The 18,333-nt window shown below is 37.9% G+C and overlaps 1 protein-coding gene across 7 annotated transcripts in view; it reads right to left on the bottom strand.

Annotated features, from left to right (window-relative positions):
* The window catches only part of LOC137268869 (agrin-like), a 403,012-nt gene that overhangs the window by 11,022 nt on the left and 373,657 nt on the right, over positions 1–18,333 (bottom strand). For 4 of the 7 annotated variants that reach the window (XM_067803449.1, XM_067803448.1, XM_067803446.1 and 1 more), the window contains 18 exons: positions 18,121–18,233; positions 16,921–17,070; positions 14,306–14,398; positions 13,006–13,170; positions 12,286–12,426; positions 10,888–11,124; positions 9,605–9,760; positions 7,466–7,597; positions 7,164–7,316; positions 6,393–6,594; positions 5,133–5,345; positions 4,452–4,591; positions 3,754–3,861; positions 3,456–3,593; positions 3,000–3,122; positions 2,578–2,695; positions 1,949–2,060; positions 361–378 (listed from right to left, as the gene is read on the bottom strand). In XM_067803449.1, coding sequence (XP_067659550.1) covers positions 361–378; positions 1,949–2,060; positions 2,578–2,695; positions 3,000–3,122; positions 3,456–3,593; positions 3,754–3,861; positions 4,452–4,591; positions 5,133–5,345; positions 6,393–6,594; positions 7,164–7,316; positions 7,466–7,597; positions 9,605–9,760; positions 10,888–11,124; positions 12,286–12,426; positions 13,006–13,170; positions 14,306–14,398; positions 16,921–17,070; positions 18,121–18,233 — 2,512 coding nt within the window. The remainder of the gene's footprint in view (positions 1–360; positions 379–1,948; positions 2,061–2,577; positions 2,696–2,999; positions 3,123–3,455; positions 3,594–3,753; positions 3,862–4,451; positions 4,592–5,132; positions 5,346–6,392; positions 6,595–7,163; positions 7,317–7,465; positions 7,598–9,604; positions 9,761–10,887; positions 11,125–12,285; positions 12,427–13,005; positions 13,171–14,305; positions 14,399–16,920; positions 17,071–18,120; positions 18,234–18,333) is intronic. The other 3 variants (XM_067803452.1, XM_067803451.1, XM_067803447.1) reach the window with 2 other exon arrangements.

Below are 18,333 nucleotides of genomic sequence, written 5' to 3' on the forward strand. Positions count from 1 at the left end.
ACAAAGATACCAGGGCTCTGAAATAACACATAAGTCGTTATCCCCCAAAAAGATTCCTAGAAATTTCTTCCTAAACTCACAATAACATTACTGATATCAAAATTTTAATGCAACATTAAACAGGTTGGATATATTTTCATATTGATAATAATAATAATAATACAGAAGATTTTTTATGCACCAAAACTCCAGGCACTTGATGTCTGCTCTTGGTGCTACACAAAAATAATAGTTAATGCAGTAGACACTCTACGTTGAGATGAGTAGTTTACTTGCCCCCATTGATCTACTGGTGTGAATATTTTGACAGATTAGATAATTTTCATCCTGGCAGAGAACACACAAGAGATCGGAACTCACCTGGGCTCGTGGAGGTTCCTGAATTAAATGTAGTCGTCAAGTTAAACTAGTACCGAAACCAAGTGATTTTGTTGTGAATCCATATAAAAGGGATTACTGACAGGGGTGGAATTAGCAGATTACGCCTGGAAATGGTCATCAATTCATGAAGCATAGTATCATGATAACCTCTTTATCAATACAAAACCTTCAAAAGAATCATTTTCACTGAATTATCTGTTTACGAAATCTTTCAGCTAAAACCGAAACTGCAATTTGGAATAGAAACCAACATTTATGTGAAATATATGTTACTTTTTTTCCATAGCAAAGTGATTACAATCAACACAAACACATCAAGTTCAAGATAAAACAACCTCTTATAATAGCTTCTCTTTACAGATAATGGTTATCATATCATCACTAATAAATATGACATTTAATAGAATCAAAACTGATTATCATACTCTAACTGACAGGAATAAACAATAAAATTAATCAAAAGCCAACTTGAAAATAATAATTAATGAAGATGATGCATGAAAGATCTAAGCATGTAATCCAAGCCTGATGCTATGTAAAACTTTACAGTTTTGACAGGGTGGCTTGGGTTAGAAACACAAAAAACTTTCCCCCAACCATTCCACTAAGAGTGAGACGTTCCCACTGATTCTCAGGTTAAGGGAGAGAGAAAATAGTACGAGACGTGATATTAACACAAATAATTCTTACACATGGGCAATTTCAGATAGTGGCAACCCCTTATGAACCTGGGTACAAAATAACTTCAGCACTATGTGTGTCATAAGTCAGTGGGAGTTACTATCACCCTTGTCATAAGATAACTTATTGGTGCCCTGAACCGTTCCATAGTCACTGTAGATTTCCTAGTGATTTATACAACATTACGCTTTGTACCAAACAATACTGTACACTGCTGCTTTCATTTCAAAATATTGGCATATTTTGTCCAAGATTGGCCTCAGTAGGATGTTTTCATGAAAATAACACACTCTGGTACTTCGTCCATAATAGCAAAACACATGTGAAAATTTTTTCGAGATTGTTCAAATCATTTTATACATAAAATTACTGATGTCAGAAACAAACAGATCTTTTTGCAAATGTGGCATCACATTTTGTAGTTATGTTGAGGGATTGTTCTAAACGAATGAGTGTTTTATAAATACTATATGTACAACCATCCATGTAAACAATCCTGCCATTCTATGTACACTTTACTGTATATCTGTATCTCTTGTGTCAACTATCCAAGCCTGAGGGCAATAAAAGTTCTGTGCTGTTCTGTGTTTCAGTAAACCATATGTAAAAGTTAATCTGAGATTGTTACATTCATTTTATTTAAAAAAAATTACTCATCATATCAGAAACAACAGTCTTCAAGGCTGGACAGCAAGCAAGAATGTAACAGTGTATAATATTTTCCTTCATCTTTCCTGATGGACTGGTGACACACTGGATTTTCCTCTACCCGAGGTTGTTTAATCTCAACTTGACTGTATCCAGGTCAAAACAGGATAGAGAGATTGTCATGATATGTTAAAATTCATGCAAGAAATATTCCATGATTAATCTACATGATACATACTGGTGCTTTGCCCTTGACAGTTGGCCGTTTGTCCAAGGTCATCTGTCCATTCTCATTCAGGCGTGTGATCACCACACGGTGCCACTTGTTGAGATGGATGTGATTGTTGGTTCTGAGGAACAGGGGGGACAGTGACATGAATATATTCACACAAAATTCATGTTCAGTTTAAGGGTGAAAGACATGTTCAGAAAAAACAGCCTAAGACTAATTCTTCATGTTTACAACTCTGCACAAGATATTCATGAATAACCAAACTTTATCTGACTCCTAGAAAATATTTTTTTTCAAATGACCTTCACCCTACACTCCTACAAAATATCACCATTTTCTGACCTTTGTTAAGGTTAATGGAAACTGAGAAAAAAAAAATCACAAAATCCTGTAAATAGCAAAAGGCACCACTTAAGGCTCTGACTGATATATCTACCAAGTTTTGCAGAAAAGGTTATAGAACAAAAGCACACACATGGCCTTTGTCAATGGTATTGTGTATTCAGTCCTATTTTTCACCAACCTAAGAAATACTAAGTTTCAGATTTACATAAACAAAGAGCAGACAGGATCTTATATTACAACATTCTGATACCGTGTCAGTAAAGACGCATAACTGATCTGGTGATACTTACTCCAGTTTAGCTGGTCGGTCTCCAAGGGAGAATCGGAACTGTAGCTTCCTCTTGACCATATTGAGGGAGATGAAGTCACCCTTGCCGCCATTAAACTGGGTCGCAAACAGGATCACGCCTGCAACACACACACACGCTGCTGTTAAACCACGTCTGGGATATAAACTTTCTTGCAAAACAGACTTTGGTTCTGAGTGATAGCCAGGTCAAACTGATCATATTGCTGGGAAAACAATCTGAAATATATTTTTCTCCAATACTGACAAGTTTCCATTAACATGAAGTTCATAAAGTGAATAAAAAAATGTGGCCCTACAATAAAGGAAGGCCTGATATAAGTCAGGTCTAGACATTGCAAACTATTTCTGAGAAATGTGACACATGATCACATGGTATATTATACTGTCTGTCATACACTGTACCATTAGGCTTGAAGGCCTTGAACCAGACTTCTATTGTGAGCTGTTTGCCCACATTGTCCTCCAGGGGGAGCTCCATGTACGCATCACCAGAAAACTGTGGTACAAACACACGCTTCAGCGATTCTGGAAAATAGAGCAATAGATATTTCTTGTAACATTTGTATAAACTCTGTTTTCTTCACTTGAATCATTGCTACCTCCACACTAACACTACAGTTATCAGGTTCACTTTAAATGGCAATATCCATGTTGGGTTTCCATGAGAGATATGGTTTTACAGATTTTAATATAATTATTAACATGATTTATCACAACAGATGTGTTATGTGTTGTAAACAATATAGTGAGAAGATTAAACACGTTTTCCCTTTTTTCTGTATTAGATCTTCCACCACTGTAACTACCATAGTTACAGTAATGCAGTGTGACCTTTACCTTTTCCTTGACTTGACCTACCTTTCTCACACCTGGTTCCTGATCTTCCCTCAGTGCACAGACATTCGTAGCCAACATCGTTACCCATTGTTATACATGTTCCTCCATACTGGCACGGCTGGCTGGCACAGGGGTCCACCAAGATTTCACACAGGAGCCCTGGAACATGGATTGTCTAGTGTCAGAGCAACACTCTAACTTTGTACCTCACTAACTACAGACATATGAGCATGACGCCAATGTTTCCATGGCAACTGATTATTTCAGTTTTTAATTTTGATATATTTTTGAGCCACACCTAAACAGACAGCATTCTCACCTGTAAATCCTTCTCTACACAGACACTTGTAGTTCCTCTGGTCCTGCATGATACAAGCTCCTTCGTTCTGACAGGGCATAGACTTGCATGGGTTGTTACCGCATTCACCTGCACCAGACACAGAACAAAACATTAAGATGCCCTAAAGTACTTCAGACCCCAAATTTTAGCTACATCCTCAATGCAGGTTTTAAATGTCCTGTTCCTCTCTATTTCTCTATGAATTTCTTTTTTCATGAGCAGTAATAATCCAGAAAATACAGTCACGTCTGTGCTGGTTGACATCATGTTAACCCGTCAAAGACACTGCTCTCACCTGACAAATACTGTATATCAGCCAAGATGATGTTAACCAATAAAACCAAAAATTGTGACCATTCACTCCAAGTGTCACTTCCTCCATTAAGTACACAAATAGAGAGAGCTATTTAATTAAGCATGTGCACCATTAATGACAGATGAGTTCAGTGTCACAAAACCACGCATTCTCTCAAGAGTGATGTGGGTACAGTACCAGAGAAAATCTAACTGTCTGTGTCATCTTGTAAGTTCACATCTTAAACAAAACCACCACATCTCTTGAGAGTAGCGTGGAGTGAAAACCACATGGTCTGCTTAACCTTATGAATATTGGCACCTTTGACACCTTCTCTACGGTAGGTATATTACTGGAAATTAGAGAAGGATGTTCAATTTACCAATATCAGCGCCATCAGCAATGTCTGTGTTCCTGTTAGGGTACTCCAAGTTGTAGTTCCTAAGGTTGCCCTCGTTTCCGGCCTTCAAGACATGTATGCAGCCCACCAGGCCAAGACTGACGCCAATACGGTTATACACACTGCAAAAACATAGGACACATAGGAAACCAGCTACACCTTGACTTGATTCATCATTTCCGACTAATACTCAATCTGTTAATGATAAGGTGTCTTCCTCTGAAGTACTTTCTGCACTAAGATCTGACAACTACAACTACATGTATTCCTCATATCTACCAGTATCCTGGAACATCTTCTTGGTCTTTCCAAGAACTTTCACCAACCTTTCATTTATCTTCCATAATCAACATTTCTGCATCTTTTTCCGAGAACAAGTAAACATCTTTCCATTATCCTCTCATAACTATCCTCCTACATCCTCCTACATCAGTCCCAAGTTTTCCCAGCCTTCCTAGAACCTCCAACACCCATTCCCATCTAAATCATTCCCAGGTTTACTTAGCCTTCCAAGAACCTTCGACCTCCTTTCCCATCTTAAACATGACCAGGTTCCCTACCCTTCTGAGAACACCTGCATCAATCTTTCTATGCTTTCCCCATCTTTCTCCTCAGAACCATTCATGAAGCCTTCACCTCCCTGAACATGTATATTCAACGTACTCTGGCAAAGCATTTGGCACAAAGCCAATGAAGAGTGGATCTCCCAGGTTGAGCGATGTGTGAGTATGGTCACTGGCACCAGAGACAGGGTCTTCGTTGTCCATAATGAGAATGGCATTCTCGCCTCTCCGTTTGATCACCACGCGATGAGACTTCTTCAACGTCACCATTGTCTTACTGCGGACAGTCGACTCACCGCCACCAAGATTGTATCTGGAATGTTAAGGTGAGTGAGTGAGTATGGTCTTACACACTTTTCAGCAATATTCCAACAATATCATGGATGAGGACACCAGAAATGGGCTTCACATACTGTACCCATGTGGGAAATTGAATCCAGGTCTTCCAGGTGATGAACTGATGCTTCAACCATTTGGCCACCCTACCAACCCTGAAATGTTCTAGTCACCAATGGTTAATGTTATGTTATGTTATAGGATATTTATATCAGGCAACTAGTGTTTGCTCTGGGTTGTGGGTTGTGTACTATACACTAGGAGTTGTGACAACACTAAAAGAGTCTGCACACAGAGTTGACACCAAGGTTTTTACACCCTCTCACAGATGGGTTTGATCCCACAACACCTGAGCCTCACTGTTTCACTAGTCTGGCACTTAAGCCAGCATGCCCATTGTGCCCCATAATCCGTTGTTATTCTCTTGATATAAGAAATACCCTTCCACTGCTAAAGTTACATGGGCCAGATTATTCATTTGGTAGGCATGCTACATCCTTTCCTTGGTTCAGAATCTCAAGGTATTTTTAGACTAAATGGTTCTCAAATGTTTTTGTCACAAGGATTAAAGATAGTTGTACATATAAGTGGAATCAGGAGACTCAATACTAAAACTGTATAATCAATGTTGATGACATCAAAGACCTTGTTAAGTATGCTATCAAAAGAAATAAGACGTACGCTTACTTTGTTGTGCACTGGGAACTTAAAATTATAATTTCTAGTAATATCAGGAGGAGAAAGGGTATGGACACTACAGTTTTGTCCATTATGGAATTACATGTTGCTGGAAATATTTGTATTGATATGTCCTGCATATGTCAATATGTATTAAAAATACACCTGATTTTTCAATGTCCATATTTATTCTAATACATGGGACAGTTTGATAGCAATGCTGCAGTCATCAATTTATTTTATTTTAGATCACTGTCTTAAAGTTGTAATACTTCTTTCTGTTGCACACCACTTTCGGTTGAATTGATAGTGATTATTGCTCCCTGGATCTGAGTGTAAGGCTCACCTGAATTCTATGAATCCATCTTTTATGGCAAGAGAGATGAAGTCTCCTGAACCGTTCTTGTTCTGTGAGTTGAAGAGGAGGATGCCGTCTTTGTTGAGAGTTTGGAACACCACTTCGATGTTCAAATTCTTGTTGGCCTTGCGAATTCGGGGTACCTTCAGATAGGACTTCCCACTGAAAGATGGTACGCTGAATGCATTGTCTGAAATGGAAAGAGAAAAAACAATGAACTGCTGAGTTTCAACAACATCACCATCATCATCGCTAACATCACCTTCATCATCATCATCACTAACATCACCATCATCATCATAAACATCACCATCACCATCATCACTACCATCACCACCACCACCACCACCATCATCATCACTAACATCATCACCATCATCACTAACATCACCATCACTGACATCACCATCATAATCATCATCATCACTAACATCACCATCACCATCATCATCACTGACATCACCATCATCCTCACCATCATCACTAACATCACCACCACCATCATCATCACTAACATCACCATCATCACTAACATCACCATCACTGACATCACCATCATAATCATCATCATCACTAACATCACCACCACCATCATCATCACTAACATCACCATCATCACTAACATCACCACCATGATCATCATCATCACTGACATCAGATCATCATCACTAACATCACCACCACCATCATCATCACTAACATCATCATCATCACTTACATCACCACCATCATCATCATCAATGTATTTATGACATCTACCTTCTTTGCACAGTGGTCCCGTCTTGCCAAGAGGACACACACACCGGTAACCCAGAGAGTCATCCAGTTCACATTCTCCTCCATTTTCACATGGAGAGTGCATGCATGCATTGTCGATATCTTCTGTTTTGATGGGGTCACTTCGGACAACCTCTGAAAAGTCAAAGAATAGGTCAAATCATTAACAGGCACTTCACCATGAAGGATAAAGAAGGATTTTGTATGTCTGTTGAACTGATGTCAGACATCTGTTTCAGGCTGCTGTGAACAATACAAAGATTGAAGAAAAGCCCTGTTCTCACCTATACACTGTCTGTTGTCAACAGAAGGGACATAACCCTGGAAACAAGTGCACAGACCAAGCTGACAGCGGCTGTTGTTGACACAACAGTTGTAGTCTTCAAGACAGAGGTCGTCAATCTTGCCCATCAGGCCTGCAAGAGTCAAGTTTAGAGTGAATATCTTAATCTTCTATATATCTTAACATTGTGTCTTAATATTACATATAACAAAAAGCAGAAAGAGACTGAGCCTGGATGTAGGTGTAGTTTATGACAGACTTGGGAACTGAACCTTATCCCACTTGCACAAAACAATCTTAATTACAATTATTGTAAATCCTTAAGATCATGATCTTAGGCTTCAGCTACAATCAAGACCTCCCCGCACAAAGCGATTGTAGGCTAAGATCATTGTAAGTTACAATCGAAACTTACAATTGGTTCAGACCAGTTGTAAGGGGCTAAGATCATTGCAGTCTGTGACAAAATGGCATTCAAGTTAGTTTCAGGCAAATAATCAGTGGTTTCCCTTGGCATGTAATGCCATTGCTGTAGAGTCTGACATGCCCAATGTATTTGTAACATTGAAAAGCTCTACAAGTATTTCTTTTTGGTGACATTAGAGTCAGTGATTAAAATAATCTACAATTAGATAACATGCAAAGTCAAGTTTCTTTCTCATTTTTAATTCTAAAATTGATTCGGAAGGAAGATGAGAGTTTTTAATCCATGCATTTAAAATATAATCAAACAGGAAAATACACATGCTTAGGCACAATAACAAAAAACAATTACAAACGAGATGGGGTTAAACAATAAACAATAAGTATTAAAAACACATACTACATACACAACACTCCCACAACCATGTCACATTTTCTTATTGTAATAAAATCAATACTTGTAGGGTTTATTCGGCATTTTGCTTTGAGAAAATAACCTGAACAACTTAAACAGCATCTCTATGACAACCACTGGCAAATCATACGTTTAGGTGCTATATTATAAAGAAATATTGTTGGTTTCTATGGTTTAATTTACATAATTATTAAATCACTAAATCTAGAGCCAGAATAATGGAAGTATTTGTTTGTCTGTCAGTATTTTCCGAAAACATGGGTAGGTATTTCTGTGGTTGTAATATTACATTCATAGCTCATAAATACTAAATAGAAAAAATAGGTCATCTTTCACGTAATCGTTTCCTTTCTAGGTTTGTGGGAATGTCTTTCATGATTTATTGAGTTAAGTTTTACTCCACACTCAGCAATATTCCAGCTATATGGTGGCACTATAATTGAGCCTGGATTAGAAAATGCAGTGATCAACAGCATGAGCATCAATCTGCTCAATGAGGAACCGATGACATGTCACTCAAGTCAGCAAGTCTGACTACCCAAACTCATTGGGTTGCTGAAGACCATTACTCTAATCCAGACCTTCATGGGTCGTTTTGCACGAATATTATCATTTTTCATTATAATTTTGGAGGGTGCATTTGGGGGAGGTGTGTGTTGTGTATCGGTTCCATGTGATATTTGCACAGCATAGTATGTGCACTTGTAGACAACTGTAGACAAGAGTCTAGTTTAAGGAATTTGTACCTCCAGTGTTGAAGAGTTCAGTCTTATATAACATATGTTATATTTGGGACTACTCTTCCTCAGAAAAGAAGAAATTCTAGTACTGTGGTTTTTTTAGTTGTCCCATCAGGGATTTGACCCTGCACCCTTAGCTAAGACTGCAATCTGAAATCGATGTTGTCCTACAATCGTGCTAAGATCCGCTTTGTGGGTTAGGGTAATTCAATGATGATTGTTAGGTTGATTGTAGGGGCCTAAGATTGATTGTAACTAAGATTGCTCCATGCAAGTGGGCCCTGGCCTTTGGCATGATTCCAGTTCTGCTCCACCACCCAACAGCAACAAAGCACTTAATGAACAAACACCACATGCAGTAAGTGAATGGTAGACAAATCATTTTGATCCCTATTCAAAGTACATTAAGCACAAGTGTGTGATTGAGTACAGTTCTACACTGCTTTTAGCAATATTTCAGGAACATTATAGCTGGGGGCATCAAAAATGGGCTTTACAAGTTGTACCTAGGTCCATATCAAGAGGACCGAAATGTTTTCCATTGCCATGTTTCAAGACCTACCACAAGCTGTCTTCTCTACTTCAGGAGTGGAGGGTTGGTCAGTTCCTGCCTCTGCTTCATCCACTTCTGGTGGAATGGGTCCCGTGATGTGACGAGTCGTTTTCCGTGATCGGGTCGTAGATGGCATTGGTGTTGTTGTTCTTATGGAAGGTGCCGCTGGAAATAGTTTCAACACTTTTAATCTCTAACTTTTGCACCCATTACAATCATGTCTTTCATAATCAGTAAGTACATGGACTCATCTGAAATGTCTAAACTGGTGACCAGGCTAGCTATTCTTGAAATATTCGTAGCCCAACGAAATTCTTATGCCCATTCTTAACACATTGGCTACGATCAAAGTTAAGAATTCTTAGGGCTACGAACATTTCGAGAATAAGGGTCCAGCTTACTTATTGCTAATGCATCCTGACTCACTGGAGAGAGCTTCTGAAAAGGGAGGTGAAAGTCACCTTCAAGTACATGTTATCCCAAAATAACATTAAGAGATGATACTTCTTGCTACCATGACTGGAACTTGACATTGAGCAGATAAAACATGCACATTTCCAGACTGGAGTCAGTACTACACGTTTAAGTGGGATGTGCATATCAAATATGGCACCTTCTTGCATTTGCATAACAGAAATGGAAACAGTCATGACTAGTACAGTCTACACCTATTCATGCAACAAATCATATGAAATGAAAACCCATCACCATTGTCATGCAGCTGTTTAATAGTTTGACCCATGAAGGTCCCAGGGTAAAATAGTCCTTCAGCAGCCCATGTTTGCCATAAAAGGCGACTATGCTTGTCGTAAGAGCCAACTAGTGGGATCAGGTGGTCAGGTTCGCTGACTTGGTTGACACATGTCACTGGTTTCCAAATGTGCAGATCAATGCTCATGTTGTTGGTCACGGAGTTGTCTGGTCCAGACTTGATTATTTACAGATTGCCACCATATAGCTGGAATATTGCTGAGTGTGGCGTAAAATTAAACTCACTCACTGTTTAATAGCGTTGACTCGGCAAGCTTTTCATGTTGAGTGCTGATAACTTGAAGTGAGAAAATACCGTTTTAATCGACTGTAAAAAATATTCCTGATACATGAAATGGATTGTAAACAATCCAGTCTGGGAAACAGTGGTGCTTCATGATCATTATAAGAGAATGAACAATCCGTCCAAGACCACACTACATCCAAGCGAATCTCATTTGTCAACTTCAGGGTAAAAATGGAACAGGTTCTTCTGGTAAGGAATAAATATTTTAGTTTTTAGGGAATGGATATTCACGCACCTCGGCAATGGCCATAGTACTGGATGTGAATATCTTGCTGCATCTGACATCCGAACTGACGCAGACGACATTCTGAAGGGAAGTTGTTGCCGTCACTACCGCAGACACTCTTTCCAACCTCATCATCGTATCCAGAACAGAAGTGGCTGCAGTCACAGAAGAGTTGACCGTTCTTCTCCTTGCATATGGAGCCAAACTGGCAGTTGAGTTCTGCACACGATGTTGGCTGTCTGCTCACTGAAATAAGAGATCACCCTCAGTGAAAACCCCACTCATGTTTGATATATTTTCACACGTCAGATTTTGGTTGTTGAAGACACTGTATGTTTTGTAGCAGTCTTGCTACGTTCCATTACAAAGCAGTCCACAAAAAACATGCTTAATAATGTACTTCAGTATTTGAGCATTTGTGCAGGCATGAGCATTAAAACCAGGGTACACATCCATATACTGTTGTGTTCGTAACATTATGACCTTTTTCTATACTTTACCATTGGCTTATGAATGGCATAGTGCTATGAATAAAGTCCCACTCCCAAACCACATCAGATATATATGGTAGCATATTAGTGCCACAATGTAAATGTGTTCATGTCGAACATGGTTATAATGGATATAACTGTGCTAAGGGTCCTGTCACTTGTTTCATATTTATTGGAAATGTGTGTAAGAAACTCTACAATCTATGGAGAATGATAATGGAGCTAATACCCTTCCATAGATTCACATAAAGTGTGTACACTCTCTCTACCATGTATAACCGTGATGGGTAGCAACCACATGAAAACAAGAACTGTAGCCATCATGACAGTCTTGTGCCACACACCTTCTGATCTGAAGTCAGACATCCTGTCCACATGACTAAAGAGGTTAATCCCATCAGCAAGATGAAAAGATATTATCTATGGGAAGACTCCACACCCTGTTGCATGTATATTGTTGGGGACACAACTGGTCTTTACTTAAAAAGTTGTGTTGACATATCAGGATAACACAGATGTATAAAGTTATCTTTCCATATACCATTTCTACTCCAAACAACATCACAATAACAAACACATTCATCTACAACCTAAACATAAAGGCATTTACAGATTCTCAAAGGTCAAGGTTGAAGTTTCGTATGTTCACCACTCAAAGGGAATAAACATTATACTACTACAAACAAACAAAGTCTTTGACAGCCTTCCACTATAGAATTAGTTGTCTTGAAAACACCAGCCAGGTATACTGGTACATATTTATCAAAAAACTATAAAACCTTCAGAAAACATCAATAAACGCAAATGTCATCATTTCTGAACAATAAGTGACATCTTCACAAATGTCATCATTTCTGAACATGTGTGCCATCTTCACAATTGTCATCATTTCTGAACAAAATTCTGAAGTCCCAACCTTCACAGCCAAGGGGTCCCAGCAATTTCTTGTCTAGACACAGGTTACACTTCATGCCACTAATGTTGGGTCGACACATGCACCGGCCGCTCATCTGGGTGCAGTCTTCTCGAACAGCACCGCGCATGTTGCAGTTGCAGGCTGCGGAGGTAGAACATACACAGGTAAGTGGTTTGAGTGTTACTTTGTTCATATTTTAATATTTTGAGTCATGTGACAGAGAAGGACAATGCGGGTATCACATTTCCAGATTGGAATCAAATTTCTATTTGTTATATGTGGCTTCTAGAAATATTCTATCAATTGGCCAGGCATAGGCCAATCCAGAGAGGGGTTACAGGTGTGCGCACCCTCCCTTCTGTCATGAAATTTTGTTAAATGACCATTGAGGCTTGGGTGAAAATGAAGTATGCACCCCCATCCAAGTAGTATCTGGGGCCAGAGACACCAGAAATGGTGGAGATGTGGAGGATTGAACCTGGGTCTTTGGCATGGCATGTGAAAGCTTTAATCACTAGTCCGCCCCACCACAAGCAGTTGAACACCCTTCTCAAACAGATCATAACTGAATTCTGAGCTGATCTATGCCTGTATTGCCATACAAGTGAAATAATCTTTCACCTCATGACATGCAAATCATGAGGAAATCTCGTGTGGTCATAATGATCTTAGTGTTAATTCCTCCAATAAACATAATCCAGAGTTTCAACAAACACTTACGTATACATCCAACATTTCCCTTCTGTTCTATCAAGTGCATCCCCCAGTATCCTGGTAGACATCGGTCACAGCGCACCCCGCCAACCCCGGGTTTGCAGCTGCACTGGCGGGTCACAGGGTGACAGGTTGTCTTGTAGGACCCCATCTTGTTACAGTGGCAATATTCTAGGAAACACAGAGGATATATTTTACAAATACAGTCTGTATTTAATCATACTGGTATCAAAGTCATGGCATAGAGTTCTTACTTTAACTGTGAAAGTTTTGAAAAGTTAGTAAATGATTTAAGAGTTTTACTGAAGAATGTCAATTTTATCAAAGATTTAATAGGAAAGATTACATAGATCAAATATTTGTTAATTTCAAAGAAATAAAGGCAATCTGATTTACTGTATTTAAACTGCATGAAATATTCAGTTTCTTGCAACATGGACTGTTAACGTCTTAGATGTTTATCTGTATTGTCTAAGGTCAGTTGTTTTTTTTACCAAAGCAGAACATACATATTACTCAAATAAATACAATAAACACACAGTTGAAACACAAAGACAAAAATTTTAAAAATAAAATTACATCTGTATCAAAAGAAACAAACATGACACAGTGGCAGGCAGCTATTTTATAAACATCATTGGGCAAAAGAGCATTTGTAATACAAGGGAAGTAACTCTGGTAGGTCTCTTGAATAATGCAGATTTCACTGTAAATATAATGCTACAACAAAGATTGTCACAGTGAAGTTCCATAGACATATGGATCCCTCAATCGATGACATTAAAGAGTGGCAGGTAGACAAAATATTGATCAAAAACCTGCTTGAAAATCACCACTGAAAACAATAATTCTATGTCATCATTCATATTTTATTTCATCATATCAAATTCATAATGTGCTCTGCAACAACACCTTCTTTTATTTTGAAAATACACAACTTGAAAAGGAATGTGATTTCTTTGTTTTCTTGATAATGCAGATTGTGCTTGTGAAAATATTTTGGATTCATTTCAATTTTATGAATTTACTGAAGCTCAAAGCCAGATAGCCACAAATATTTTGAAGGTTCTTACAGAAATGACTTTGAATTATTTCCTCATGTTCAAAAGGTGATTAGTCAGTGAGATATGTTTTGCTTTTATTAAAAGTTTAGCCTATCAATGAAACTTTGATTAATATACATTTCAGTACTTCTATTCAGAAGTCTGTATATTTTTAAGTGTTAAAAATATTGGCTTGTTTTTCCTGGTATAGTGGCTAAATATGGTCTGCTGCTGTTTGTACACAATAACTTCTCCCTGATTACCTGGGCAGCCATGACCTCCATAGTCAGGTGATGGTGTCAAATTATCTGAACAGCAGCCATATTGGGTGTCCGAACATTGAGATATACTTTTTTCTGAAAAGTAAAAAAGATTCTTATACCAATTACAAATAGAGAGAATGATATTACTCTACATAAATAAATCAAAATCTTTCCAATTTAAGTCAACAGCACTGATTTGGTTAAGTGCCATTCCTGGAGGAAATAAAATTTTCGGGAGTAAGTAAACCATGGTTAGGTGTGTCAGCATCAAACTGTGGAACAGGGCAATAGGTGTTTGACACTGTCAGTTTGCCAATTTATACTGACCTTAATCCCCTGGATGCCACAAGGATATATACTCTTCCAAACAAAGTAGGGGACCCTGAACTTTCAATTTGGATAGGAAATGTAAATTTTAACAAATGTTTCAAGGACAGACATCTTATAAATGCACCACCATTTCCCTCTATTACCATTCCTTAACACAACGCACGATATGCACATGCACAACGCAGTAGCCCCATACACGTGCATGGGGTCCCATTCTTGATTTTGATGGGGTTTGTTTTCAAGAAGGTGGTGAAATCACTTAGAACATTAATTCTGACATACATCTTGCATCACCCATGTGTTAGTGTTTGTTTCCAAAGTGACTACACTCCAAATAACTATGGTTGTAAGGAAGATCAAATGGTGATGCACTCTCAAAACATTCAATAATATCATATCGACATTGATTAACTCCAATAAATCTCCTAAATATTTTTAATCGTAAATAAAAAAAGATGAAGATCCCCTACTTTTTTTTAAGAGTATATATGTCCTTCCTCTTCAACCCTCACTTTGAATTCCAATAAAAATGGAAATTATCACAGAACGCTCAAGATGTTGTATTGTTTTCAGTCATTTCATTACATTTGAAGACCTGGAGCCCTGTTACTCTGTTAATAATGATGCAAAATTAGTCAAAACACATCTACACGAACAGGAGAATATAGGAATCTAAGAACTCAAACATGTATTGGAAAAGGCAATCAAAATCTGCTTTCTCACATAGCACTCAGGCATCTTTTGCTATAAATTATGAAAATACAAAATCATATCCACTCATATTGGGAAACTTTGTACTGGAATAGTTTGGTTCGCCGTGAATGAAAGACAATGGAAGAAAAGTGTCTGTATCCACACCAAATTCTCCCCAGTTGACCTGAGTTATAGTGGCCATAGAGGAGTTATGTCCCCCTATTTTCATATAAGCATGGCCTCTCTTTTGACGTTTCATGTCATAAAAGAAACTGGATTTTTGACATGTATTATGGGTCATTTTTAATGTTGTGTGCATAATGTTATGCATTAGCACATGTACACTTATGTCGTTCAGAAATCAAGCTGTATTTTCTTTGCTCACACAGTGCTTTTATAAGGGCACAATACAAAACGGAGAAAATGACTGTTTTAAAGCACATAGTGAATTTTTGCACAACACTTATCAGTGTCTATTTCTCAAACCACTGAGGTAGTTGCACTAATATTTATACCAACATTTAAGAAACTTAATATTCTACATTTCTCTGTAATGCAGATATAGGACCATGCGAGCACAATTCGAGCACAACGGTCACTTTAAAACCTTATGAAAACGTGCGCCTGAAAAAAAATTCTGCATCCTGGGGGTTAAGCAACGTCATAGTGAGGATGAAGGTTTAATTGCCCCACTCCATATCAATGTCTGTACAGTATTTCACTAACACTACTTCAGGATATTCTGTGAGGATATTTGAGGACAACTCCACTGTGAGTCACATCCAGTGAATTTTCTAATCATCCAATCAGCATCAAGGATTCTCGACACAAGAGAGTGAGGCAGACAAACTTATCTAATTCCTACATCTATAAATATAACAGTGAAGTTATGAATTGAAGACAAGAAGATATATGTTGTCAAACGGTTGTGGATTTTCTACAGTCTTTACTATTTATGATGGAATATTTGTGGTTGGGGCATTATTTTCCCCATGAAAATCATACTTTCTAAATGGGCAGTAAATGAAGCCATATCATCTCAGAAAGCTGATATCTGATTTGTTCAAGATATATGCATCCATTATTTTGATTGGATGATGAAAGTTTACCTTAGGTTCACCTGATACTAGCATTTACTGAACTAAGCAGAGAAGTTTGTGTCCCGGTAAATGATCTGATTATAATGAGAATTAGATTACTTTCAGCCAATCGAATTTCACTTTTCTCAAAGAATACACTAATCACCAGAATAAACATCTCCACACTGATTGGTTGATTAGAAAGTTCAAAGGATGTGGCCTAATATGGTGAATTTTCTTTGAGTGGCATTTTAGAACCTAGGAATGTATATGTTGACAAACTTTATGGCTAACACCCTTCTTTCATGATTGCAAGATCACTTGAAAACAGCAAAAGAATTGTTCCGAAATATTGCCCTCGTGAATTGTAAAAGCTGTTGTCCATAAAGTTGTCCCTATAATGGAGAATTTATCAGATTTCATTTGAAACAGGTTTCGGATCAGAGAAACCTGATTATTATCAGAGTTCCATTGCAAACAAAGAAACAGGGAATATCAAAATGGCTGCCATACCTTCACCACAACACTTGGAGAAGGTGAGACTCTGGTGACAGTAGCTGCCGGCTGGGCACTTGTCACGCCCACTGCTGCAGTTATAGTCCATCCCTGTCGCTTCATTCACCAATGGCATATTGCCATCACAAGGCTCTTCAGGACCAAAATCTGTTGTCAAGAAAATGGTATCAAACACTTCAGTGACTGCATTTTGACAGTTTTCAGATATGTTGAATTGGAATAGAAATCTTAGAAAGGTAACTTCTTTTGTCTTGAAAATGGCATCAAATTCTTCAGTAACTGCGCTTGGATAATTTGGCTCACAGATGTGTTGATTTATGCTTAAAAAAATGTTGAAAACAATTGATGTTTTGTCCATCGAAACCTTAAGTTTACTATAGAGCAGGAAAGCACTAAAACTGAAACATATTAATAAAAAATATCTTTTTTTCCCCTCTTCATTTTACATGCTACTGATACATTGTCTTTAATATCATTGAAATTTAATCCAAATGAAGTCTTGGCATTTTCATCTTTTTTGATATAACAGTTATATGAAAAAAGTAATAATCTATTCATTTTCAATTTCATATGCTAATATAGCATTGTTTTTTATTATTATTTAACTTAGTTTAGCTCCATAAAATCTTGATATTCACTGCTTTCAGTTAAAGCTCCTTTTCATGTCTGTTATTATAACACAACAGTCTGTGAGTAGGTTGGGTTTCATGGCACATTCGCCACAGGGTGATAATTTGTAGCTCTTGAGTATTACTCCTGAGTACAAAAATAATGCAAATCTGTTACTCTAACCAAAGATCATCGGATCATGATGCACCTGAGGGATATAACCCAAAATGGCAAATTGCACAATCTTTAGCTATGGTATCTGGCATCAAGATATAAGTGTACAATAACCTAAAAAAATCATTTGAATACAACAGATAAAAACAAAGACCTAACACATTACATTTTTAAAGAACTAAAAGTGAAATATGTCAAATCCACTTTTTAGTTTTTACACATGAACTGAACTTCTGAGGACAAATACAACTGGATAGTTGCCCTGAATCACTTCAGTAACACTACTTCATGTCCAGTTGTGCCTGCTGCAGACATGAGGGACTTATTTAAAAAAATGTTTCTGACAAGTCCTTTTGACCATATTTTAATATAAAGGACAAATTTTGTATCATGCTTGGATGTATTTGTACTTACCGTCACAGTTGTCACTGTCCTGGATGAGAATTTCTTTCTGCTGCTGACAAGACTCATACTCCATCTGACACCGATTAGGGTAGGATTTGCCATCCGATCCACACACAGGCGACCTGAATTACCAAAAGTTCGAAACAGCTACAGTGATGTCAGTAGAGGTGACTGAGTTTGTCGTGACCCTGCTTTGAATGGCATGTCAGCTTACAAGGAAAG

The sequence above is a fragment of the Haliotis asinina genome, chromosome 16 (genome assembly GCF_037392515.1).
Source record: "Haliotis asinina isolate JCU_RB_2024 chromosome 16, JCU_Hal_asi_v2, whole genome shotgun sequence".
Lineage (NCBI taxonomy): Eukaryota > Metazoa > Mollusca > Gastropoda > Lepetellida > Haliotidae > Haliotis > Haliotis asinina.